At 52.6% G+C, this 26,012-nt stretch overlaps 1 protein-coding gene across 1 annotated transcript in view; it reads left to right on the top strand.

Annotated features, from left to right (window-relative positions):
* The first annotated feature begins 1,905 nt into the window (after positions 1–1,905).
* si:ch73-345f18.3 overlaps positions 1,906–26,012 on the top strand; it is a 33,029-nt gene continuing 8,922 nt past the window's right edge. Inside the window, exons 1-3 of the mRNA XM_038796408.1 lie at positions 1,906–2,285; positions 5,347–5,398; positions 19,257–19,457. Coding sequence (XP_038652336.1) covers positions 2,232–2,285; positions 5,347–5,398; positions 19,257–19,457 — 307 coding nt within the window. The 5' untranslated portion in view covers positions 1,906–2,231. The remainder of the gene's footprint in view (positions 2,286–5,346; positions 5,399–19,256; positions 19,458–26,012) is intronic.

The following is a 26,012-nucleotide window of genomic DNA, read 5'->3' on the forward strand; positions in this document are numbered from 1 at the left end:
CCGGGGGGTCACCCAGCTCGCCCACTACATCAAAGCACAAAATCTGCCTTTCTCCACCGAGGAGGTAAAAGCCATCACCAGAGATTGCCCGATCTGCGCGGAGTGCTTACTGCACTTCTATAGACCAGACAAGGCCCACCTGGTAAAGGCATCCCGTCCCTTTGAACGCCTGAGCATCGATTTCAAAGGGCCACTCCCCTCAACCAATCAAAACATGTACTTTCCTAACACCATCGACGAATTCTCCCGCTTCCCCTTTGCCATCCCGTGCCCCGATATGACCTCCCACACAGTCATCAGAGCCCTGCACAGTGTCTTCACCCTGTTCGGTTTCCCCAGCTACGTACACAGCGACAGGGGTTCGTCCTACATGAGCGACGAGCTGCGTCAGTACCTGCTCGACAAGGGCATCGCCTCGAGCAGGACTACCAGCTACAACCCCAGGGGGAACGGGCAGGTGGAGAGGGAGAACGCGACGGTCTGGAAGACCGTCCTACTGACCCTACGGTCCAGGAATCTCCCGACCTCTCACTGGCAGGAGGTCCTCCCCGACACGCTCCATGCTATTAGGTCCCGCCTATGCACCACCACCAACCAGACCCCCCACAAACGATTATTTGTTTTCCCTAGGGGCACTACCACGGGGGCTTCACTCCCAACCTGGTTGAGGACACCGGGCCCGGTTCTCCTCCGGAAGCAGGTCCGGACACACAAAACAGACCCGCTAGTAGAGAGAGTGCTACTGCTTCACTCGAACCCCCACTACGCCTTTATTGAATACCCCGACGGCCGTCAGGACACCGTTTCCCTCCGGGACCTGGCGCCTGCAGGATCCACCACCACCACTACCACCGCCGAAGTACCCCTCACACTACACCCCACCCAACCCCCCACGCCCTGCGCCCCCGGGCCTATAGGTTCCCTGCCCACGCTCGCCGCCCCCGCGCCTATAGGTTTCCTGCGCCCCCCTTCGCCCGTCGCACCGGTCAGGAATGAAGCCCGGACCGAATACCCCCGGAATCCACCCTCATACCGACCATCACCACCCAGCCACCCGAAAAGGCTGCAACCCCGGTGCTCAGCCGATCCCAAAGGACGACTCGGCCACCGGACCGGCTGAACTTGTAGACCCGTCACCCCCGCTGGACTTGATTTTTTTGGTGACCATCAATTCACTAGAGACACGATTGGAAATAAATTGTGGTTTTAATAGTCTTACAACTGAGCCTGCCTGCGACCAGAAGAACTGAGAGCAGGCTCACGACAGCAGCACATTATACTTCTGGTAGTGGGAGGGGCCATGGGCGGAGCCATGGGTGGAGCCCTGTACAAGCTCCTCATCTCCCCCTATGGGCAGAGCCGCGCAACGGCTCACATACAGAGCCCAGCAAGGACATAATACAATGCAATGTAATACAGTGTGAATTACAATACAGTATGAATTCACCACACTTATATCTCACACAATGGCATTAAAACATATTTTTTTTATTTTACTTTTTCTTCCAGCCTATTATTTTTCTCAACCCTACCTCTCCCCACCCACCCCCTCTTTATTTTGTTTTTCTGTACACTATTTTACATTGAACTACCTCAATCTAACTTTTACTTCATGGTTTTAGATCCTGCGTGACTCGGTATGCATTTTTCTACCTGGAGACGAGCCGTTGTTTGCCCAGTTCGGACAGGTCATATAATCCGTGCAAAGTGCTGTTTCGACCCTTTAATTGTCTCAAATCGAAGCTTAAATGTCCCGAGAGTCTGTGAGATGTTCGCCACTGACCGCAAAATCTGGGTTTCGTTGTACAAATTGTCTAATCAGCTGTCGGGCAGACAATTCTTAATACTGGCAAACTCCGCCCCCCCACCAATTTATTTTTGGTGCCCTCCTAAAGCTAATGTTTTTAACCGCCCACCCCTGTTTTTGCTAACTCCAACTCCAGGCTGTTGCACAGTCCCATCTGAAGTGCAGTTGATACAACAGAGGGGAGATTGTCCCTGCTCAGTGCTCGAGGCTGACCGACCTGCTCCCCTTCACCGCTTGTCTCAGGAAGTGATTTGGCAAGTCAGACCGCTGGGGCCGGAGAGAAATCTACACAAACCGGTGGTGATCGGTTGGATATGATTACTGTCCAGATTGGCCCCAGTACTTTGAGGCGGTGTTTCCTGTTTCCCGCATCTTGAAGGGACACTTGAGTGGCGCGCGCGCCGAGAGTTTCCAGTCTTCAGCCATGTCTCTCTGCTCCTGCTGCTGCCCTGCGGACGCTGATGTCATCCAAGGCGAGGTCAGTGTACACATTTGGGGAAACAACATTTCTATTCCAGTTTAATGGACAGGGCAATTAATAGTGAGGAGTCAGGGTTGCCTTTACCTTTATTGTACACAGACTGGCAGTCAGTCCTCACTCTCCACATCGCATTGAGGGAACTTTTAACTTCACATTCCACTTGTGTGCGAACATTTGACCTCAGAATTGATGCAAATCTCAGATTTTGGTGGAAGAATTTCCCTTCATCGGAGTATAACTTTTGGTTTACCCTCTATTTCTATTTGAAGGTTGTGAAAACAGTTAAATTTAGCTTAAACATTGTTTATTAATACAGTTTTAACTATTTGCTATCTTAGATAGTCTCTAATTACAGGCTCTTTTTGGATGTCAGGCGAAATGTCAAACTTTGATTTGGTAGCTCCATCGACTGTACTCCACCTCGGCGACCTCCTTTTCCTCCCGGCCGCCAATCGTATCCAGATCCCTCTGCTCAGCTACAGTGAGGGGCTGGGTGGTGATGGTGGTGGTGGGCAGGCGGGTGAAAGAAAACAACAGTGTTAGACAGTCCGACGCATGCACCCCGGGGGTGGGTAGCTGACAACCTCAGTGGCCCGGGCACCTGGTCATGGTGACCAGTATGGGTACTGGCATGTGGTGCAGGGTGGTGGTTTACCCACCCTCCAGGTGGGGGGGATGTCGGGTTATGGGTGTGTGGGATGGGGGGGGTCGGTGGCAGGGACACAGTGTTGCCTACTCACCCTACCCGCCCAGAGGAGGCTGTGCAGTTTTTTTTGGCACTGCTGGTCGGTCGGACAACATTGCCCACGGCGTTCACAGTCTCTGCAACCTACACCCAGGCACGGCGAATGGCGGCGGCTGACAGCCTCTTCCCGGGCCGGGGTACAGGGTCATCCTCCTCTCCCCCACCACATCCAGGAGAGTCTCCAGCTTGGCATCTGTTAAACTTGGGGCTGCTCTCCTTGTTGCCATCTTGTTGGCTGGGATGGTGTGTGTGGGGCGTGAAGTGTATATATGCGGCTGCAGCTTGTCAGCCTCCTGAGTGTCAATCGCAATAGCCGGCGAATCTGGCACCATTTCCACATGGCGCGATTGTTAGCCCCTTAACAAGTGTGGAATCGGTCCAGGTCTGGGGACACTCTTTTGCTGTTGTGAAAGTCCACAAATTCGGAATTGGTGTCAATGCTTGGGGTGCGATTCTCTTGCCGCGTTGCGCTCAAGTGAGAGCACAACATGACCGGAGAATCCCGGGAGAGGCCTCCAGCGGATCGCCCGACAGGCTCTGCACCTCGCTAGACTCACCGAAATCCTGTGAGATGTTGGAGTTGGAACTCCGCCCAAAATGGGCGGTACAGAATGACGCTCACGGACGTAGGTTGTAAACCTATTTACGACCTACCTGCCCAGGATCTAACGGCCTCTGTCAATTCTCCGGCCTCCACAGAGAGGCTGCAGATGGGTGCCGATCGGTGCTGGCCCACACAAACATGGACCAGGCGGTCTGGCACCCAGGGGGAGAGTCCTGGGCTATTGCAGACCCTGTGCTGGTCAGGGTAAGTGCAGGGTGGCCTGGCCCTCCCCCTGGAATGTGTGCACCGTGGCAATGCCCAACTGGCACCTTGGCACTGCCACCCTGGCACTGCCAAGGAGCCCAAATGACACTGCCAAGCTGGCAGGAGAACTGCCTGTGTGCCAGAGTGGCAGTGCGAGGGTGTCTGAGTGCTAAGGGCTAGAGGCTGAGAGTGGACCATGCCCAAGAATGAGGGTGGAGGGGGGGTTTGAAGGGTGGGAGGGTGGGGGTCTTGGAAGGGAGGGTCTGTGTCAGGGGACTTGGTGGGGGGGGAGGTTGAAGAAGGGGGCCTCCAGGGACCCCATTACAGGGTGTCCTCACTATGGGGGTGTAAGGTAGTGTCCATGTGTGTGGAAGGGGTGTCAAGCTCACTTAGAGATTGGGGCACCCTTTCAAAATGGCTGCCCAATTACTGATCTCAGCTCCCCTTTACTAAAAAAATTCTAAGTGTGGGCTGAACCAGTGAGAAACTCCTCGAAGCCCACAAAGGTGACTAAGTGTCAGTGAATAGCGGTGGGGAACTCACCGGCAGAGCCGGCGGGAAACTCCCTGAAAAACCCGCCACAAATTAACTTAGAAATTATTTTGGGAATCCCGCCCCTGATTTCAGTGGCTAAGAGTGGAGATTTGCACCCTTTATCAAAAAAATCAGGGAGGCGTGTTTATCGGCATCACTCAGATGAGGCCACATATAGCCGGCAAACCCGGCTTCAGAGAGATATCAATCTCAAAGCGCAGGTACAACCACCCCCCCCCCCCTCCCCCACCCCCCAGGACCCCGGGCAGACAAGGGGAAGAGCCACAATCTTTGATATCAGACGGCCACCCTCCTCCCGTCAACATTCAATGGTTGTGTCACCTACCCCAAATTATGCAGAGGACAGGGTGATCCCTCCTCACCCCTGCTCCCATCACCCACATTGTGGCAGCTCCCATTCTCAGAGTCTGCCTCCCCACCCCCGCCATGCAAGGACAGACACATCCCACCATCACCCTTGCCTCTTAATGGGAACCAGCCCTATGGGGTTCCCTGGATGCTCTGTCCTTTACCTTGCCCTGCCAACCTGGCAGTGCTCCCTGCCAGTGCCAACCTGCCGATGCCAAGGCCGTGTCTCTCACCACCCAGGGCTATATTCACCTCTATGCCCTCGGTGTGGTTTCCTATTTTAGTGACAAGCTGTGATTCCCGATGGTATTATGTCACTCCGGTGGGGAAGATCTACTGACGCTGGAAGCAACAGCGTTAAGCCATTTGCTGATATATAAATCCGTTCAAATTCATGGTACAGGGAATTAGGTGCATGCCCAATTGTGTTGCTGTGGAGCGGGGGGGGGGGGGGGGGGGGGGAGATCTCACTACCCCAAATCTCGTTAGGCCTCTCTGGAGAGCTAGTGGCCATACTGGAATTTGCGGCCACGGTGAGTGGGCCCTCTAAATTGCAGTCAGTAAATATAAACATGGTAAATATTTGCCTTTATTCTTTGCAGCGAGAGCCCATGATGATTCCACAGTCTGCACGACAATTACGACGACCAACAGGTTTGTTTCGTTAATGACACCTTATTTATGTTACTCGGCTTTGTTCTTTTCTCTTACCCTCCCCTCAGTTACTAAATAATGGGAGAGATTTTCACACCCCTGCGACGCCTGTTTCCCGGTACCCACCACTGGGTTCCGGCGGAATCTTCCAGTCCTGCCACTATCAATGGGATTTCCCATTAAATCCACCCTCTGCCGCTGGGAAATCTGTGGCGGGAATTCGCTGTCAGTGGCACTGGAAGATCCCGCTGGCAAGTATGGCTGGAAAATCCACTTCCAATGTGTATTATTATTTAGTAAACCAGTCAACAGGCAGGGGGTCACATTTTCATTCCTCACTTCTCAATATTATACTTTTTTTCTTTCCTCCTAAATCCAAATAAATAATAATTAACTTGCTGAACATCCATGTTAGGCAAGCAGAATCTTTATTATTGTGGGTTTCTCAGCAATTTAGCTTAGAACCTTTAAATACAATGGCACGGATTTTGTGCTGAAGTAACGTTGATGCCATCAGTTCTCACCATTATTCTGGAGTAATTTGCACAGCCACTACCTGTGTCTGCACTCATACAATTAAACACACAATCACAGAAGTTACTGCCTTACTTGCTCTGCACCATTACAAGGTTTTTACACAAGCAACTGATTTAGCTCAGTTGGCTGAACAGCTGGTTCATGATGCCGAGCAACGAGACCCGGGGGTGGGGGGGGGGGGGGGGGGGGGGGGGGGGGAGGGGAGAGAACTGGTGATATGAGTAGCCGTCGGAAGGATACATTTTCTCTCCTTACCCTTATCGAATTTGGGGGCTTCCCACTGGCCCAGACATAACGATATTTACAAAAGGTCCATGGGGCTGTAGAACTCTAGAAGGATTCGATCAGTCTTTTGGTGGTCCTTGACGTCCTGGCAGAGCGCCGCAGTGGAGGAGTTGACGTTGGATCGGCCGATGGTCCTGCTGATGTCCTGGAGTCCGGGAGCGAGGGACCTCAAGTAGTCTCCGTCACCTGAGCTGGCCGCGGAGACGCCATGGATGTGGGATGGGGAAGCTGAGTGGGGTGCTGGGGTGAAAAAGGGGAGGGGGGGTCTGTGGTTGGGGGGGGGGCGCACGCCGGCGGGTGCCAGGTCCCGGAGGGAGACCGTGTCCTGCCGACCGTCGGGGTACTCCACATACGCGTACTGCGGGTTAGCGTGGAGTAACTGGACATGCTCCACCAATGGGTTGGACTTGTGCACCCGCACATGCTTCCGGAGCAAGATGGGCCCGGGGGTGACCAGCCACGTCGGGAGAGGGGATCCGGATGATGATTTTCTGGGGAAAACTAGAAGACGTTCATGAGGTGTCTGATTAGTTGCGGTACAGAGGAGTGAGCGGATAGAGTGTAGGGCATCGGGGATCACCTCCTGCCATCGGGAAATAGGGAGATCTCTGGACCGGAGGCCCAGTAGTATGGTCTTCCAGATGGTACCATTCTCCCGCTCGACCTGTCCGTTACCCCGAGGGTTATAGCTGGTCGTCCTGCTAGAGGCGATGCCCCTGTCGAGCAGGAATTGACGCAGCTCGTCGCTCATAAATGAGGACCCCCGATCGCTGTGTATGTACGCGGGGTAGCCGAACAGTGAGAAGATGGAGAGTAGGGCCTTAATGACGGTCGATGTGGTCATGTCGGGACAGGGGATGGCGAAGGGGAAGCGGGAGTATTCGTCGATAACCGCCAGGAAGTAAATGTTGAGGTTGTTAGAGGGAAGGGGCCCCTTGAAGTCAATGCTAAGACGATCGAAGGGGCGGGATGCTTTGATCAGGTGTGCGCGCTCGGGGCGGTAGAAGTGCGGTTTGCACTCGGCGCAGATGTGGCAGTCACGGGTTACTGACCTGACTTCCTCGATGGAGTAGGGCAGGTTGCAGGCCTTAATGAAATGGTGTAGGCGGGTCACCCATGGATGGCAGAGGTCCGCGTGGAGGGAGCGGAGGCGGTCTGTCTGCGCGCTGGCGCAGGTACCGCGGGACAGGGCATCAGGAGGCTCATTGAGCTTCCCAGGATGATACAAGATATCATAGTTGTACGTGGACAACTCGGTCCGCCACCGTAAAATCTTGTCATTTTTGATCTTGCCCCTTTGTGCATTATCAAACATGACGGCTACTGACCGTTGGTCTGTGAGGAGGGTAAACCTCCTGCCGGCCAAATAGTGCCTCCAATGTCGCACAGCTTCGACTATGGCCTGGGCTTCCTTTTCCACAGAGGGGTGGCGGAGTTCGGAAGCCTGGAGTGTTCTGGAGAAGAAGGCCACGGGTCTGCCCGCTTGGTTCAGGGTGGCCGCCAGAGCTACTTCTGATGCGTCGCTCTCGACCTGGAAGGGGAGGGACTCGTCGATGGCGCGCATCGTGGCCTTTGCGATGTCCGCTTTGATGCGGCAAAAGGCCTGGCAGGCCTCTGTCGACGGCGGGAAGGTCGTGGTTTGAATGAGGGGACAGGCCCTGTCAGCGTAATTGGGAACCCACTGGGCGTAGTATGCGAAGATCCCCAGGCAGCGTTTGGGGGTATTGGGGAGAGGAAGTTCCATCAGGGGGCGCATGCGTTCGGGGTCGCGGCCTATCACTCCGTAACGCACTACGTAGCCGAGGATGGCTAGGCGGTCGGTGCTAAACACGCATTTATCCTTATTGTACGTGAGGTTAAGGAGTTTTGCGGTTTGGAGGAATTTCTGGAGGTTGGCGTCATGGTCCTGCTGGTCGTGGCCGCAGATGGTGACATTATCAAGATACGGGAAGGTAGCCCGTAATCCGTATTTGTCGACCATTCGGTCCATCTCCCGTTGGAAGACCGAGACCCCATTTGTGACACCAAACGGAATCCTAAGGAAGTGGTAGAGGCTCCCATCAGCCTCGAACGCGGTACAGTCGGTCACTCGCGCGGATGGGGAGCTGGTGGTAAGCGGACTTAAGGTCCACAGTGGAGAAGATCTTGTATGCCACGATCTCGTTTACCATGGTAGAAATACGGGGGAGAGGATACGCGTCCAGTTGCGTAAACCGATAGATGGTTTGGCTATAATCGATGACCATCCGGTTTTTCTCCCCAGTCCGGACCACCAGCACTTGGGCTCGCCAGGGGCTGTTGCTGGCCTCGTTGACCCCTTCCGTCAGCAACCTCTGGACCTCGGACCTGATGAAGGACCGGTCCTGGGCGCTGTACCGTCTGCTCCGTGTCGCGACGGGTTTGCAATCGGGGGTGAGGTTAGCAAACAGGGAGGGGGGGTCCACTTTGAGGGATGCAAGGCTGCAGACAGTGAGGGGGGGTATAGGGCCGCCGAATTGAAAGGTCAAGCTCTGCAGGTTGCAGAGTCTAGTCCTAGGAGTGCCGGTGCGCAAAGGTCAGGGAGGACAAGGAATTTATACTTTTTAAAAACCTTCCCTTGGACCGTGAGGTCCGCGATGCAGCACCCGGTGATGTGGACGGAGTGCGAACCTGAGGCTAAATCGATTTTGTGTGTTACGGGATGGACAGGGATCCATATGTGAAGTCTGCGCCCCAAGATGGCGGCGCCCAGGATCTGCACGTGGGGTCAGGGCCTCAAGATGGCGGTGCCCAGGACCCGCACGTGGGGTCGGCGCCCCAAGATGGCGGCGCCCAGGACCCGCGCGTGGGGTCGGCGCCCCAAGATGGCGGCGCCCACGAAGCCCTCGTGGCCGCTGGGGGCGGAGCTAGCATTGCCGGCGCTGCGAGCGGAGGAGGTAAGGCGCTCAGGCCGGGTGCAGGAGGCGAGCCGGGTGCATCAGCTGCGAGCGGAGGAGGTAAGGCGCTCAGGCCGGGTGCAGGAGGCGAGCCGGGTGCATCAGCTGCGAGCGGAGGAGGTAAGGCGCTCAGGCCGGGTGCAGGAGGCGAGCCGGGTGCATCAGCTGCGAGCGGAGGAGGTAAGGCGCGCAGGCCGGGTGCAGGAGGCGAGCCGGGTGCATCAGCTGCGAGCGGAGGAGGTAAGGCGCGCAGGCCGGGTGCAGGAGGCGAGCCGGGTGCATCAGCTGCGAGCGGAGGAGGTAAGGCGCGCAGGCCGGGTGCAGGAGGCGAGCCGGGTGCATCAGCTGCGAGCGGAGGAGGTAAGGCGCGCAGGCCGGGGGCGGGGGGAGCAGATCCGCGCGGCGGGCAGGCAGGGACCGGGAGGGCCGGAGAGGCGAGCCGGTCGGGCGCCGGGGCCTGGGGGCGGGGGGGGGAGGAACGTGCGCGGCGGGCAGGCAGAGACCTGGAGGGGCCGGGGAGGTGCGCTTGTTGGCCGGCGGGGCCCGGGTCGGGAGGAGCTGGGTGAGGTGGAGCGGCTCTGGGGCGCAAGTCGGGAGCGGCTGGGGCTGCCCTGGGGGAGAGAGAGAGGCACACAGGCTGTTCGCAGAGGTCTGGGGGCGGGGGGGGGGGGGGAGGAGGAGTGCTGTGCAGCTTCCAGAAGCGCTGCAGACAGCGTTTTGGCCTGGCAGACCGTGGAGTAGTGGCCCTTCTTCCCGCAGCTCTTACAGAGGGCGGAGCGGGCTGGGTAGCGCGAGCGAGGGTGTTTTGCGTACCCGCAAAAGTAGCAGCGGGGCCCCGCGGATTTATCGGGGCGTCCCGCGGCACAAGCCTGAGGGAGGTCGGGAGCGGCGGGTGGCGGGTGGGAAGCGTGCCAGGAGGCTTGGCCAGGGTCATAGGTGCGAGCGCTTTGATCTGCGACCTCCAGAGAGGAGGAGAGAGTCAGCGTCTCCGTTAAACTGAGTTCGTCTCTTTCCAGCATCCGCTGGCAGATCACGGGGGACAGCATCCCAGCCACGTAAGCGTCTGTGATCAGTAGCTCCATGTGCTCTGTAGCCGAGACCGCTACACAGGAGCAACTTCTCCCCAGGGCATAGAGGGCACGGGCGTATTGGCTTAGAGACTCACCGGGGACCTGCTTTCTGGTGGCCAGCAGATGTCGAGTGAATACCCTGTTGACCGGTTTGATGAATTGTCATTTTAGCTTTTGTATAGCGTCATCATAATTTCTCTTTGATTATTGCGTAGGAGTCGATACCCACGCTGGAGTGGAGGACGTGCAGCTTCTGTGCCCCGGTGGGGGGGGGTGGTTGTAGATGCTAGGAACCCTTCGAGGCAAGTCAGCCAGAGTTGGAAAAGTTCTGCAGAGTTCGGAGTTTGCGGGCTGATGTGGAGGCATTCAGGCTTGATGCGGAACTCCATCTTCAAAGTCGTAGTCTATTAAATTGATGCGCCATCAATTGTATGCGAGGCGAGTGATTTACCAAAGTCAGGCTTTAATAGACTAGAACACAGCTCTGCGATCGTCTACAATGGAAAGGACGATCGTCAGGCGTCTGACCATTTATACCTCGTTAATAGAGGCGTGGTTAACTCAGCCTCTCGGCCAATCGGTCGAGAGGCACATGACCGACCAGGGCCAATGGTAAGCCGACGTTCTGGCCCAATGGCAGACAGGTATGCAGATCATATCACCACACTCCTCACCTGAGGTGTGGTGATTCTCAGGTTAAATCACCATCAGTCAGTTCTCCCCCTCAAACGGGAGAGTGTCATCTGGGACTATGGTGACTTTACACTGGTACCTTGACAAGAGACCTGGAATTGAAATAGATAAAGGTGTGAAGTTGCACTACTTGCCACTAGTTATCCATAGGCCCTCATGTGGGGGCCTGCAACTTGCGGCTCTGGAACCACAAGTGTGTCATGAACAGATCATTTGCATCTTTCAACCTTTTTCAGTTGAACCCTATTAAGACAAAGAACAAGAAACGCAAGAATCATGTTCTTGTGATGGGGATAAAAAGTTGATAATTATGTTGCACTTATTTTGAGTAATTATTTTGATGAAAAACATCATTGTGCTCTAAATAAATCTGTTCAAGTGTTGTAGCTATACCATGGTTCTAGATAATGCCTTTGATTCGAGGAACCGAGGTTATGGTTGTGACCGTTATTGGGCAGGATTTTGTGGCCCTTCCCACCAGCAGGGATGGTATCTATAAATCTCGGCCGCATGGCCTTGTTGCTGGCATCAAGGCCCGGCGCGCCGAGAATGACGCGGCCGGCGTGCCTAATGACGTCAGCCGCGCATGCGCAGGTTGGCTGGCTCCAACCCGCGCATGTGCGGCTGACGTCACGATGGATGATGGCTCAAACCCGCGCATGCGCGGTTGCCGTCTTCCCCTCCGCTGCCCCGCAAGACATGGTGGCTTGATCTTGCGGGGGGCGGAGGGGAAAGAGTGCGTCCCTTTGAGACGCCGGCCCGACGATCGGTGGGCACCGATCGCGGGCCAGTCCCCTCCCAAGCACGGTCGTGGTGCTTACTCCCTTCTCCGCCCCCACAAGCCACAAACGAGGTATTGGCGCCATTTTCACGCCGGCAGCGACCAGGTGTGGTTGCCGCCAGCGTGAACTGGTCGGGAACGGCAGGCCGCTCGGCCCATGCGGGTCGGAGAATCGTGGGCCGCCGTGAAAAACGGCAGCCCACGATTCTCCGAGCGACGTGTCGTAAAACGCGACACGCCATTTTGGGGGGGGGGGGTGGGAGAATCATGGGGGGGTACCAGAGCGGCCCTCCCGCGATTCTCCCACCCGGCGTGGGTGTGGAGAATCGCGCCCATAATGAGGCAAGCTGCTGTCTGTACCTCAGTAGGAGCATTCTGGAAGAGGCCTGTCATTTGAAAGGTGCTCGGGATATTGCATAGTGTTGTATATTATGAACCGTTTGCCACTTGTGTAGAAAATTAAACCTTTAGCAAGAATGACTAGCACTATGCACCATAATTTAAGGTTTACCCTTAAGATTAAAACAGGCTATGACAAACATACCTTAACATTAGATAAACCACAGAATCCCATAGAATTCCTACAGTGCAGAAAGAGGCCATTTGGCCCATCGAGTCTGTACCGACCCTCTGAAAGAGCACCCTAGCTATCTTGGCCCTATTCTCGTGACCCCACCTAACCTGCACATCTTTGGACACTAAGGGACAATTTTAGCATGACCAATTCACCTAACCTGCACATCTTTGGACACTAAGGGACAATTTTAGTATGACCAATTCACCTAACCTGAACATCTTTGGACTGTGGAAGGAAACTGGACATCTGGAGGAAACCCACGCAGACACGGGGAGAAAGTGCAAATTCCACACAGGACAGTCACCCAAGGCCAGAGTCGAACCTGGGTCGGTGGTGCTGTGAGGCAGCAGTGCTAACCAATGTGCCATCGTGCTGCCCCTGGCGAGAATCATTGAACAGTATTATATTTTTCGTTTTGTGTTGATTCAGATTCTGTTTGTATTTTTTAATATGGTGCAACAATGTTAAATTAAAAGTTGTTTGAAGGTTTTAAAGGCGAATGCAGTAACATTGAGTAAGGCAGGGGGATGCGGTCCGAGCTGAAGGCAGTCGAACTGGAGGATTTGGAGCATGTGGGGAGTCATAGCAGAGGGGGGGTCAGACCGGGTGGCATCAGGGAGGGTTGAGTTGGGGGGGTAGTTGAGTCAGGGGTTAGTCAAGTCAGTGGTCAAGATGTAACTGGGGATTCCAGGAATTAGGGCAGGGATCAGCAAACTTTCTTAAAAGCCATTTAAAAATAAAATGACCTAAAATTAAAAGAGAGGAATGTGCAAGACAGAAATTCAGCAGTACTAAACCAAATATTTGGCAAACTGCCGAGTCTCTCTGGTAAAATGCATAATTTGTACATATAACAAATACATGTCTTGAATTTATGTATCACTAGAAACAAAACTAAAATTAAAATTGGCCTTGCTCTGAATTGTCCTTTTTTTGGAAGATTTTCTTTACTGTATTGTCAGCAAATTCATCATCAGAACCAACTTAAATTTAAAATTCGTGGAATTACAATTCTCATCATGAAAAAAAACATTGAATAGCACATTCAGAATAGTTTATCATCTCAACCATATGAGAAATAAATTTTGGGATTTTCCAGTCCCCTGCAGTGTATTTACTGGTGGCGGCTCGCCATTGGCTGCTGGTGGATCTTCCAGTTCCACCGATGTCCACACCATTTTGCATGGCTCGTACCCTCTGCTGCCGGGAATCCCGCCACAGGGATGGGGGGGGGGGGGGGGGGGGGGGTCACCTTCAGCGGGACTGGAAGTAGTAGAGAAATGGTGCTGGGAAAACTGATGGGATTGAAGGAGGATAAATCCCCAGGGCCTGAGAATCTGCATCCCAGAGTGCTTAAGGAGGTGGCTTTGGAAATTGTGGATGCATTGGTGGTCATCTTCTGGGATTCTATAGACTCTGGAACTGTCCCTGCAGATTGGAGGGTAGATCACGTCACTCCGATATTCAAAACGGGAGGTAGAGAGAAAGCAGAGAATTATAGACCAGTAAGCCTAACATCGGTAGCGGGGAAAATGCTTGAATCCGTTATCAAGGACTTTATAGCAGAACATTTAGAAAGTAGTGGCAGGATCAGTCAGTCAGCATGGATTTATGAAGGGAAAATCATGCTTGACAAATCTGTTGGAATTCTTTGAAGATGTAACCAGTACAGTCAACAAGGGGGAGCCAGTCGATGTAGTATATTTGGACTTTCAGAAGGCGTTTGACAAAGTCCCGCATAAGAGATTATTGTGCAAAATTAAAGCGCATGGCATTGGGGGCAATGTATTGAAGTGGATAGAAAACTGGTTGGCAGAGAGGAAACAAAGAGTAGGGATTAATGGGTCCTTTTCAAATTGGCAGGCAGTAACCAGTGGGGTACCACAGGGATCGGTGCTGGGACTCCAGCTGTTCACAACATATATTAATGATTTGAATCAGGGAATAAAATTAGGTGGGAGGGTGAATTGTGACGAGGATGCAGGGATCCTACAGCAAGATCGGGACAGGTTGGGCGAGTGGGCAAACCAATGTCAGATGCAGAGTAATTTGGATAAGTGTGAGGTTATTCATTTTGGAAGCAAAAACAGGAAGGCATATTACTACCTGAATGGTTGTAAATTGGGAGAGGGGAGTGTGCAGCGGGACCTGGGTGTCCTTGTGCACGAGTCGCTGAAGGTCAGCATGCAGGTGCAGTAGGCGGTAAAGAAGGCTAATGGTATGTTGAAAATTAAATGAAAATGAAATGAAAATCGCTTATTGTCACGCGTAGGCTTCAATTAAGTAACTGTGAAAAGTCCCTAGTCGCCACATTCCGGCGCCTGTCCAGGGAGGCTGGTATGGGAATTGAACAGTGCTGCTGGCCTGCTTGGTCTGCTTTAAAAGCCAGCGATTTAGCCCAGTGAGCTAAACCAGCCCCTAAAATAAAAGTCTTCATTGCAAGAGGTTTTGAGTATAGAAGCAGGGATTTGTTGCTGCAATTGTACAGGGCCTTGGTGAGGCCACACTTGGAGTAGTGTGTGCAGTTTTGGTCTCCTTCTCTGAGGAAGGATGTTCTTGCTCTCGAGGGAGTGCAGCGAAAGTTTACTAGACCGATTCCAGGGATGGCGGGACTGTCATATGAGGAGAGATTGACTAGGTTAGGATTGTTCTCGCTGGAGTTCATAAGAATGAGGGGGGATCTCATAGAGACTTATAAAATTCTAACAGGACTAGACAGAGTAGATGCAGGGAAGATCTTACCAATTATGGGTGTGTCCAGAACCAGGGGTCACAGCCTGAGGATTCAGGGTAAACCATTTTGGACAGAGATAAGGAGACAATTTTTCACACAAAGAGTGATGAGCCTGTGGAATTCATTACCACAAGCAGTAGTTGATGCTAAAACTTAGAATATATTCAAGAGGCGGCTGGATATAGCACTTGGGGAGAAAGCAGGATTAGGCTATTGAGTTGGATGATCAGCTATGATCGTGATGAATGGTGGAGCAGGCTCGATGGGCCAAAAGGCCGCCTCCTGCTACTATCTTCTATGTATCTATGGGGGGGGGGGGAGAATAGGGGGCAAGGAGAGGCCTCCGCGCCGTCGTGAACCTCTCCAGGTTTCACGGCAGCGTCGGGCCTTGCGGAAAATTCCGCCCTATATTTTTATTTGATTGGCAATTTGTTTTGAAGCAGGAAACTAACTTTGAAGTTATTAAAAACACCTTGGGTTGCTTTTTGTGCTCAAGATAGATGCAAGTAGTTTAAGTTGGTATTTCAGCTTAACCTCATGAGGCTGGTGGAGCAAATGGAGGAGGAGTTTAAGAGGTGGGACATGCTGCCGCTGTCTTTGGCGGGTAGGGTGCAGTCAGTCAAGATTCCAGTGCCTCCTCATCCTTATCCCGAAGGCCTTCTTCAGGCGGGTTAATAGGAGTATTATGGGGTTTGTGTGGGCGCAGGGGACCTCGAGGGTGAGAAGGGTATTCCTGGAGCGAGGTAGGGATGGGGGAGGGGGGGGGGGGGCTAGCGCTGCCCAACCTCTGTGGGTATTATTGGGCTGCCAACGCAGCAATGGTGCACAAGTGGGTGATGGAGGGGGAGGGGGCAGCCTGGAAGAGGATGGAGATGGTGTCCTGTGTGGGCACGAGCCTGGAGGTGCTGGTGATGGCGCCGCTGCTGTTCCCTCCAACGAGGTATACCACGAGCCCGGTGGTGGCGGCTGCCCTCAAAATTTGAGGGCAATGGAGACGGCACAGGGGGGAGGTGGGGGCCTCGATGGGGCCCCCGATACGGGGAACCCCCGGTTTGTCCCGGGGAGAATTGATGGCGGGTTCCTGAGTTGGCACAGGGCAGGTATTAGGAGGATGGGGGACCTGTTTGTGGATGGGAAGTTCGCGAGCCTGGGTGAGCTGGGGGAGAAGTTCGGGATCCCCTCGGGGCACACCTTCAGGTATATGCAGGTAAGGGCGTTTGTTAGGTGGCAAGTGGCGGAGTTTCCACTATTGCCGCTGCGCAGGGTCCAGGACAGGGTGCTCTCGGGGGTGTGGGTTCGAGAGGGGAGGATCTCGGCAACGTATCAGGTGATGCAGGAGGAGGACGAGGCCTCGGTGGAGGAGCTGAAGGGTAAGTGGGAGGAGGAGCTGGGTGAGGAGATCGAAGAGGGGATGTGGGCGGACTCCCTAGGAAGGGTGAACTCCTCTTCTTGCGCGAGGCTCAGCCTCATACAATTTAAGGTTCTGCATAGGGCTCACATGACCAGGACAAGGATGAGCCGGTTTTCTGGGAGTGAGGACAGGTGTTTTAGATGCTCAGGGAGCCCAGCGAATCACACCCATATGTTTTGGGCATGTCCAGCATTGGAGGACTTTTGGAAGGGCGTAGTGAGGACGATGTCGAGGGTGGTGGGATCCAGGGTCAGGCCGGTCTGGGGGCTCGCAATATTTGGGGTTGCAGAGGGGCCAGGAGTGCAGGAGGCGAAAGAGGCCGGTATTCTGGCCTTTGCGTCCCTGGTAGCCCGGCGGAGGATTCTTCTTCAGTGGAAAGATGCGAGACCCCCAAGCGTGGAGGACTGGATCAATGGGGCAGCATGGTAGCATAGTGGTTAGTATCAATGCTTCACAGCCCCAGGGTCCCAGGTTCGGTTCCCAGTTGGGTCACTGTCTGTGCGGAGTCTGCACGTCCTCCCCGTGTGTGCGTGGGTTTCCTCCGGGTGCTCCGGTTTCCTCCCACAGTCCAAAGATGTGCGGGTTAGGTGGATTGACCATGCTAAATTGCCCGTCGTGTCCTAAAAAGTAAGGTTAAGGGGGGTTGTTGGGTTACGGGTATAGGGTGGATACGTGAGTTTGAGTAGGGTGATCATTGCTCGGCACAACATCGAGGGCTGAATGGCCTGTTCTGTGCTGTACTGTTCTAAATCTAAATCTAAAATCTAAATGACATGACGGGGTTTATTAAATTGGAGAGGGTGAAATTTGCCCTAAGGGGATTGGTGCAGGGGTTCTTCAGGAGGTGGCAACCATTCCTAGATTTCCTGGCAGAACGGTAGAAAAAGGCCAACAGCAGCAGCAACCCGGGGCGGGGGGAAGCTTTGAAGGGGCGTGTATATTTGCTCAATGTCAATGGCGGGTGCTAATTTATTTATTTCTGAACATATGAGGTGGGGGTGGGTTGTTCTCTTTCTTCTTTTTGTATTTTGTTTTTGATATATTGTGAAAATTATATTTTTTTTAAAGTTGGTATTTCACTTGAACCCGCTGTCATGTATACTGTCTAGCACATCAAGGGTAATATAATAATCTAGCCGACTATTAGATGGAGCTGGGAAGCAGGCCTATAAAAAGGCATGCCTCTCAGACTTCTGGGAGAGTGTATAAAAGGTGGGAGAAGGCTAGACAGAATAGGAGCAAAGCAGAGAACAATTTAAGATAGTGTGCATGAGATAGGTGTTAGTATAGTGTAGATTGTAGGTTTGTTATAATATTGCTTTTTTTAAGAATAGTGATCGAACTGTATAATAAGCAATATAATAAATTTTAGCTTTGTTTATTTGACTTAGCTCTTTGTGGTCTTTGTGCACACTACAAATCCATCCTGACTTCAGCAACACAAAGAACACCACATGGTATCAGCGAGTGATTCTTAAAAGCATATCAAATAGTTTAGCTAGTGAGATTAGTTTAAAAGACAAAAAGAAGAACCATCGCACGACTAACCAGATCTCGTAGTCAGCACCGAGCTCCAGCCTGTAAGATGGAAGGTCTGCAAAAGCCCAGGCATTTCAAGACAACTAGTAAACTCGATCTAAATTGGTAAACCTTCAGACAAGAGTTTGAATTATATTTATCTGCCTCCGCGCTCGAATCAGCTCCTGACCAGCGTAAAATTGCGCTTTTCCTTACTTTAGCTGGACCGCAAGCAATCGAGTTGTATAATTCTTTTCAATTTGAAGACAGTGATGATAAAAACAAATTTGAACTGGTAATGAAAAAAATTCGACATCCCAAGTAAATGAAATTTATGAGCGCTACATATTTAAGAAAAGGATGCAACTACATGGCTAATAAGTAATGTAATAAATTTTTTGCTTTGCTTATTTGACTTAGCTCTCTGTGGTCTTTGTGTACAGTACAAATCCATCCTGACTTCAGCAACACAAAGAACACCACACCTGCTAACTCAGTCTGCCCAACATTAACATAAAATAATTGCTACTTTGTGCTCTTGTGAGAGAGCTAGCATAACCCGAGTAATGTCTCTCGTTCTGGATGTAAAGGCTTTAGAGAAGTCGCAAAAAATGTTTACAAAGTGGATTCAGGGACAAGGTACTTTGGTGCCTCAGTAGATTGGAGAGGTTGGGCTGGTTCTCCTTAGAAAAGAGAAGATTGAGAGGAGATTTGTCAGAGAGTTTCAAAATCATAAGGTGTCCTGGCAGAGAGATAGAGAGAATAGATGTTCTCATTGGCTGAAGAGTCAATATCTGGAGGCTCACGACGATTGGCAGAAAAATCAATGGTGACACAGCAAACATTAGGATCTGAAATGCTATCTGAGATTGTGGTGAAGGCAGATTCAAACATGGCTTTCAAAAGTGAATTAGATAATTATCTAAATGGAAAGAAATTGCAGGGCTCGGAGGAAAAGGGGAGGGAAAGTGGGAATAGCTAAGATGCATTTACAGAGAGCTGCCATGAGCATGATGGGTTGAAAAGCCCCCTTCTGTGCTATAACCATTCTACCAGTCATTCCACGTGGAATATGGAAATACCACTAAATGTAACAGTGTTAAATGGGCTAAGCAGTTCTAATGATGCTAACTATGGTTATGCTTGTGATAGAATAGGAGTGTTGCACTCTTACTTAACTTCTGTATTATGGTGAATATTGGAGAGGATATCACTGGACCGTAAGATATTTCTGCAGTTCTGATATTTTTGTTTGTTGTGGAAAATTGAAAACAAGAGATCTTGATTTGCTACAAATATATACATTTTTATATTAACTAACAAAAATTATTTTACAGTTATGTCAATGAAGGATGGGGGAATTGCTGCAAAGATTGTAAATGAGGCTAATCTTGACCAGTGTTTTGCCAATATTGTGGACACATTCAATCATCAACACAGGAATTACATAACTCTGTGTGAGTCCGCAAGACTGTTAAAAGAATGTTGTCAGTGCAACACGCTCACAGATTGTTTTCGGAGACTTCAACATGAACCTAGTAAGTATCTGGACAGAGGGAGAGGTGGACCAGCAAAATGCCTGGATTTCTTAGATTGGCTATAAGCATAAAGATTTCTTAATGTCTGCTTTTGTGAAGGATTCCAAATATTAAGCTTATAACTAAAATACTTTGAAAACTTTAGGCTACAATTATATAGCATATGTTTTGTCTCTTTGCAGATACTGAAAGATTTGTTCCTTGAATTTTGCATTTTTTGTGTTTATTTCAAAATTCTCTCCTTTGCAATCTCTTGAAATGTTTAACTAAATTATGAAGTTATCTCCTCATATGCTTGCTCTTTGAGACAGTGGCTTTTGACAGACATGAAACTGAGTTGGCAAACTTGCCTCGATTCCTATGATGTTTTTTGCTTGTTCCTTCTGCGGATTAAGGTAAGGGATTTCAAATGGGCGCTAGGTATCCAATATCAATACCAAGTACTTGGATCAGACATGATATAAAACTTTTTTTAAAATGTTTTTTTGTTTTAAAGTACCCAATTCATTTTCTCCTCCCAATTACGGGGCAATTTAACGTGGCCAATCCACCTACCCTGCACATCGTTGGGTTGTGGAGGCAAGACCCACGCAGGAATGGGGAGAATGTGAAAATTCCACATGAACAGTGACCTGGGGCCGGGATCAAACCCAGGTCCTCAACGCCATGAGGAAGCAGTGCTAACCACTACACCACTGTGCCGCCCTCGGGATGAAGACTTTTTAACGTGCCTGAGGAAAGAGTTTAAAAATGCATTTCTGTGATGTGTCTTACCCATTTTATTGGGCAGTATCTGAATGCAGGTTTCACAGATGAAAACATAATAGGCGTGATTCCCTGGCGCATTTCGCTCCGCGAAAGTGCATCAAAGCCGGTGAATAGCGGGAGAGGCCAAAAACAGGAAAAGTGCCGGGCGTCGAACAGTTTGCGATGCAACCTGCCTGCATCTGTATGTGAAATTGGGATCCCACCTTGGCATGGCAAGAAACCAATTATCACCATTTAAGCCCTATTTTCGTACAATTAACTAGGATAGGGGTATCAGCGGTTTCCGCTGGGGTGGGTGAGCCAACCATATGCAGATCCTCCATGCCAACCCTGGACCATGTGTTCCCGTTCCAGTGTTAACCTGGGTTAACCTAGCATGGTAGTATAGTGGTTAGCACTATGGCTTCACAGCACCAGGGTCCCAGGTTCGATTCCCGGCTTGGGTCACTGTCTGTGCAGAGTCTGCACGTTGTCCCCGTGTCTGCGTGGGTTACCTCCGGGTGCTTCGGTTTCCTTCCACAGTCCAAAGATGTGCCGGTTAGGTGGATTGGCCATGCTAAATTGCCCTTAGTGTCCAAAAAAGATTAGGTGGGGTTACTAGGATAGGGTGGAAGTGTGGGGATAGGTTGGAGGTATGGGCCTACGTAGGGTGCTCTTTCCAAGGGCCGGTGCAGACTCCATGAGCAGAATGGCCTCCTTCTGCACTGTAAATTCTATAAAAATCCTAGTCCATGCCTGTTTGCCCAACGGTCACCCATAACTCCCTCTGACCACGGAAGCTTCTGGCTGTGAGGCTGAAGGCTACTGCTATTGGAAATTGGCAATCATGAAGTGAGCACTTCACACATCCCAAGTTGATCCCCATGAGGGGACGGGCCATGCAGCAGGTGGGGCTCATTACCTAGCATCCTAATCACATCTTGATGCATGGCCACTGTGCTTGAACACTGAGGGAACCAGCACCACAGACGTAGCACCCAAACTTTGAACCTCCAAGGGATAGGCACCAGCCCCGGCCATAGGTCCATGGCTGGGTGTGCGTAGGCAGGGTGTGTCAAGGAGGGCATATCTGGGGGGAATGGGGCATGGGATTGGTGGTTGGCCTGCATCGTGGAAAAAGCCAGAGGTGTCATTCCTAGTTGGGGTGAGGGTATTTTAATGTTCCTTGTACAAGTGTACACAACTGTCCCACGATCCCGATGATGCCACCCCACTATCCCCACCCTCCCCCCAATGCACACTCCACTCGTTACTCCCCATCTACCACACCCCACCCCCTGCCGTGCCCTCTCCGTGATCCTCAATGTGCTTGGCCTGCCTTGCTCTACTGCTACGTCTAGGTGTATCCCAAGGTGCACACCAGAGGTGGAGGCAGCCAACTGCTTACCTTATCCTGTGGCCTTCGATTCCCCTTGCGTGTATCCTCTGAGGCTTCTGGGGCGTGAGGGCCCCGGTGCACTTGACGGCGGCACATGCACAGCTGTGCTGCCCCTGTTCCAAGTGCTGGCTGTGAGACAGCCTCATCAGAGGGGTGGAACTTGGGAGAGCTGGTGGACACTGTTGCCAGTCCATAAGATGGGCCCGCGTTGCCACCCTGAACTCCGCTCGGTGCCCATAGGGCCCTGGGGTTCACTGCGGGACAGAAGGGCAGCTGGATTGGGCCCCGGCCGCCCCTGTGTCATCTGGTTCTGCCGAGCCCTAGTGGCTCCCCATTGTCTGCACCATGGTGTCGACACCCTCAGCGATGCTCCTGAGTGACTGGGCCATGCTCGGCAGTGCTGCGGTAATGCCCATCTGAGAACGGGACATGTTCCTCATCAAGGTCAGCGTGGTACTAGGTCACATCCCCAGCAAGTCGGATGTTCTGCTGAGGCCCTCAGCCACGGCCATCACCGACTGCGCCACACGTTGGACACCTCCAGTCAAGCTGCCGTCGTCATGTATCAGGCTCTCCACTGTGGTCGCCATCCTTGCCGTGTTGGCCTCGGTGCCATGCATTGCTGGCAACATCTCCTGCACCCGTAGTCTCTGGGACTCCTCCAATCAGCTCCAGGATAGCCTATTCCAAAGGCTCAAAATCTGGCTGGGACCCAGTTGGGACCTGGGATCCAGCAGACCTCCGACTGCTGTCTCGACTGGTGGTTCCTGCCTCCATCTGATGTACATCAGCGACTGTGTGGTGCTCACCAGATTGTGCCCCAGATGCTTGTCCACTAACATTGTCCACCGAGGTGTGTGTCTCTGTACTGGTGGACGGTGGGGATGACAACTGTGGTGCATTGACTGTGGCATCCTCGGAGTTCTCCCATCGCAGGTGGTCTCATGGGAGGCATGGGAGGAGGCCACCCTGGTTGGGCCGGCACCATCGGCTGGAGGACCTGCGGGAGAATGGACATGTGGTCAGTGGGAGGGATGGGTCAGTCAGTAAGGCAATAACTCACAAGTGACATGTCCTCTGGGTGGGCTCAGTGGATCCTCCCCTCTGGCTTGCGCCGACCTCCGCATTGGTGACCGTTCTGTCCTCATCACCCACGTAACCTTCAGGGCCCGTTCCTCGATGGTCATGGAGATTTTATATTCGGCACCTCTCTGCCAGTCTTGGCCCTCTCCCGATGATTGTGGGACAGCTTCCCCTGCGGAGACACAGAGAGGGCATCATTAGTCGCACGTGTGGTTCACATTGGTGAGTGGAGGGGGGAGTGGTGTGAAGGTAGGTTTTGGGGATGAAGGGAGGGTTGGGGTGAAGGGATGGGGTTTGAAGGAAGATGGGTGAAGCGTGGGTTGGGGGGCAAATGGAGGGTTATGGGTTCGGTGACGTGGGGGTGGGAGGAATCAACTCACGTGTACGGCTGTGTGCAGGTCATAGACCTTCTTGTAGCACTGGAGGCCAGTCCTCCTGGTCACGCTTCCCGAGCTTACGACATTGCCACTTCATCCCAGGCGGCACTTGTTGTCCTGTGGCTTAGCCTCTGGGGCCCTCGGGGAAACAGGAGATCGCTCCTGGCCTCGAACAATCTAGAAGCCTGCCCAGGTCCGGGTCTCCAAACCTTGGGGCCTCTGGTCTTGGCGCCATGGCTAAGTGCTGTGTGGGGTTGGATGTGCAAGTGTTATCAGAAGTAGGCCATACCGTATAAATATATAGAGGGTGTGATTCTCTGGCCTCGTTATGCTCTTGCTAAAGCAAAATGAGGCCAGTGAATAGTGGGAGAGGCCAAAAATGAGATCCACACCAGGCGCTAAACAGTTAACAATGCAACCGGCCTGCTCACCGTAGCATGGCGAGAAACTAACTATCCCCACGTAACCCCCACTTCCATTCAATTTCCCCATTTCCAATGGCCCCCTGTCATTCAGTGGCCTTCCCAGCAAGTGATCACGCTGGCGCCGATTAGTACACCTTTTGAACTTGGCGGAAAGGCTTCTGTGGGGAGCCGAGGAGGTGAGTAGCCATCTTTGCTCACAGGCAAAAAGCTCGGCGGTGCGGGGCTTACCACCCCAGTGCTCAGTGGCGGATGGGGGACTCTCGGCAGTGGGACCCTCCGCAGTGTGGGCCGCCATGAGAGGGTGGGGAGGGGTGCTCTAGGGGGGCAACCGGTGGGGGGGGGGGGAACTACCGCTCACGGCTCCACCATGCCAACCCCTCCTCCTGATTGGTGCCCTTAGGGCCCTGGGATTCGAGCCCCACCTGGCCCTGCATCATTTGGCCCTGCTATCCCTGGCGGTTGCCCATGGTCTGCACCACAGTGCCAACGGCCTCAGCGATGCTCCTCAGTGATTGGGCTATGCTCTGCAGTGCCTCAGCCATGCCCAATTGAGGGAGGGACATATCCCGCAGAACCTCATCAAGGTTGGCCTGGTACTGGGTGGTATCCCCCAACGAGTTGGACATTCTGCCGAGGCTCTCGGCTACGGCCGTCACTGACTGCGTGATGCCTTGCACACCTTCACTCATGGTGCCAACGTCTTGCACCAGGCTCTCCACTGCGGTTGCAACCCTAGCAGTGTTGGCCTCGGTGCCACGCTTTGCTGGCACCATCTCCTGCATCCCTAGCCTCTCCCTCTGAATGCCCAGGTTGGTCCCTATTATCTCCATCAGCTCTGGGTAACTCTGTACCACAAGCTCAGCCTCAGGCTGGGACCCAGTTGGGTGCTGGGAACCTGAAGACCTCCAACAGCTGTCTCGTCTGGGGGGGGGGGGGGGGGGGAGGGGGGGGTTTCTGCCTCCACCTGTGATGCTGACCAGATTGTCCCCCAGAAGCCTGACTCGTAACATGTCCCACTGAGATGTGTGTAATTGTGCTGGTAGCGGTTGGGGATGACAGCAGTTCTGCGGCCACGATTGCATCCTCGGAGCTTTCCTCCAATGTGTTCTCCTGGGAATCAGGAGAGGGTGCCGCCTGGGATGGGCCGGGCTGTTGGCTGGAGGATCTGCGGGAGAATGGACATGTGGTCAGTGGGAGGGATGGTTCAGTTATTGAGGCAATCACAACTCACGTTTGACAGATCCTCCTGATGGAGCCCGGTGGTTCCTTACCTCTGCGGCGTCCGCCAGCCTCCGCTTGGCTGACCAAGCTGTCCTCGGCCACCCCAGTCACCTCCAGGTCCGTTTCTCGTAGGAGATGAGCATTCTTATGTCTGGCACCCCACCACCAGTCTGGGCCTTCTCCCGACGATCATGGAAGAGCTTTTCCTGAGGAGAGACAGAGGGGGCAGTGTTAGCCACACACATGATTCACAGTGGTGGGAGATGAGGTGTGAAGGAGGGGAGTTGTGGGGTGTATGCTCCCATTGGGGGACGGGTGGGGGTGGGCATCGGTGTCCGGCGCTGGAGGCCAGTCCTCCTGGTCATACTTCCCGAGCTGGCAACTGCTGCCACCTCAACCCAGGCAGCACTCCTGGCCCCACTGCATCGAGCATACTCCCCACGTCAGTGTCCCTGAATCATGGGGCTGGTTTCCTAGGCGCCATTGTTGCGAGCTGACTCCGGTTGGCAGAGCAAGTGCAGTTTATGTGTTGCTTGACCTTGCTGGCAGGGGTCTGGCGAGCGCGGTCCCGGTGAATCGGCTGGCAAGCCTTCACTTGTGGCGAGAAGCCCGTGAGGCTTTGTTAAGTGGAGCATTTAACGTTGAATTGCTTTGCTGGCCTTGCCTGATCGAGCACAGGGAAGCTCGCGGCAATTCCTGCTGGCTACCACACTGAGAAACCTTTCCGGAGATTTATGCCCAAAGTGTAATTTCCATATTAGTTTTCAACTTTTCAATCAGAAGAGCTCAAACTCTTTCTGATGTGCTGTAGTTTTGACTACTTTTAAATTTTTGATTTTTGATCCTGTGATTGGGTGTTGAGGTGTTCGCCACTTCTTACTTGGCCATGCCCATACAGAATGTTAATCTCGCATCTAAAAGTCAATGCAACTGGTCGAGCAGTTAGAGGCGAGAAGCCCGTCAGGCCTTGCTAATATAGGTTGGTACACTAAAGGGGCAAGTTTCCTCAAGGTGTTCTCCTGTTTATCTGTTGGTTATGACCTTTTTTCCTAGTAGTTTCTATGGCACGTCTGATGAAGTTGTGGATAAGTGGAAGAAACCTCAAAGGAATTTGCACATTAAGCTGCTGAACTCCCCTCTGACATCAGGAAGTGTCACGCATGCAGTACTTAATAAAGACAGGTTGATGAGTAATCTGGAGATTGTGACTCCACACTGTGCTCTCATGCATTTTGTAGTAGCTTGCAAAGAGTTGCATGGTGTGACACCAAACCTAAAAATGGAACAATATAAATAATTGTAA

The sequence above is a fragment of the Scyliorhinus canicula genome, chromosome 5, assembly GCF_902713615.1.
Source record: "Scyliorhinus canicula chromosome 5, sScyCan1.1, whole genome shotgun sequence".
Lineage (NCBI taxonomy): Eukaryota > Metazoa > Chordata > Chondrichthyes > Carcharhiniformes > Scyliorhinidae > Scyliorhinus > Scyliorhinus canicula.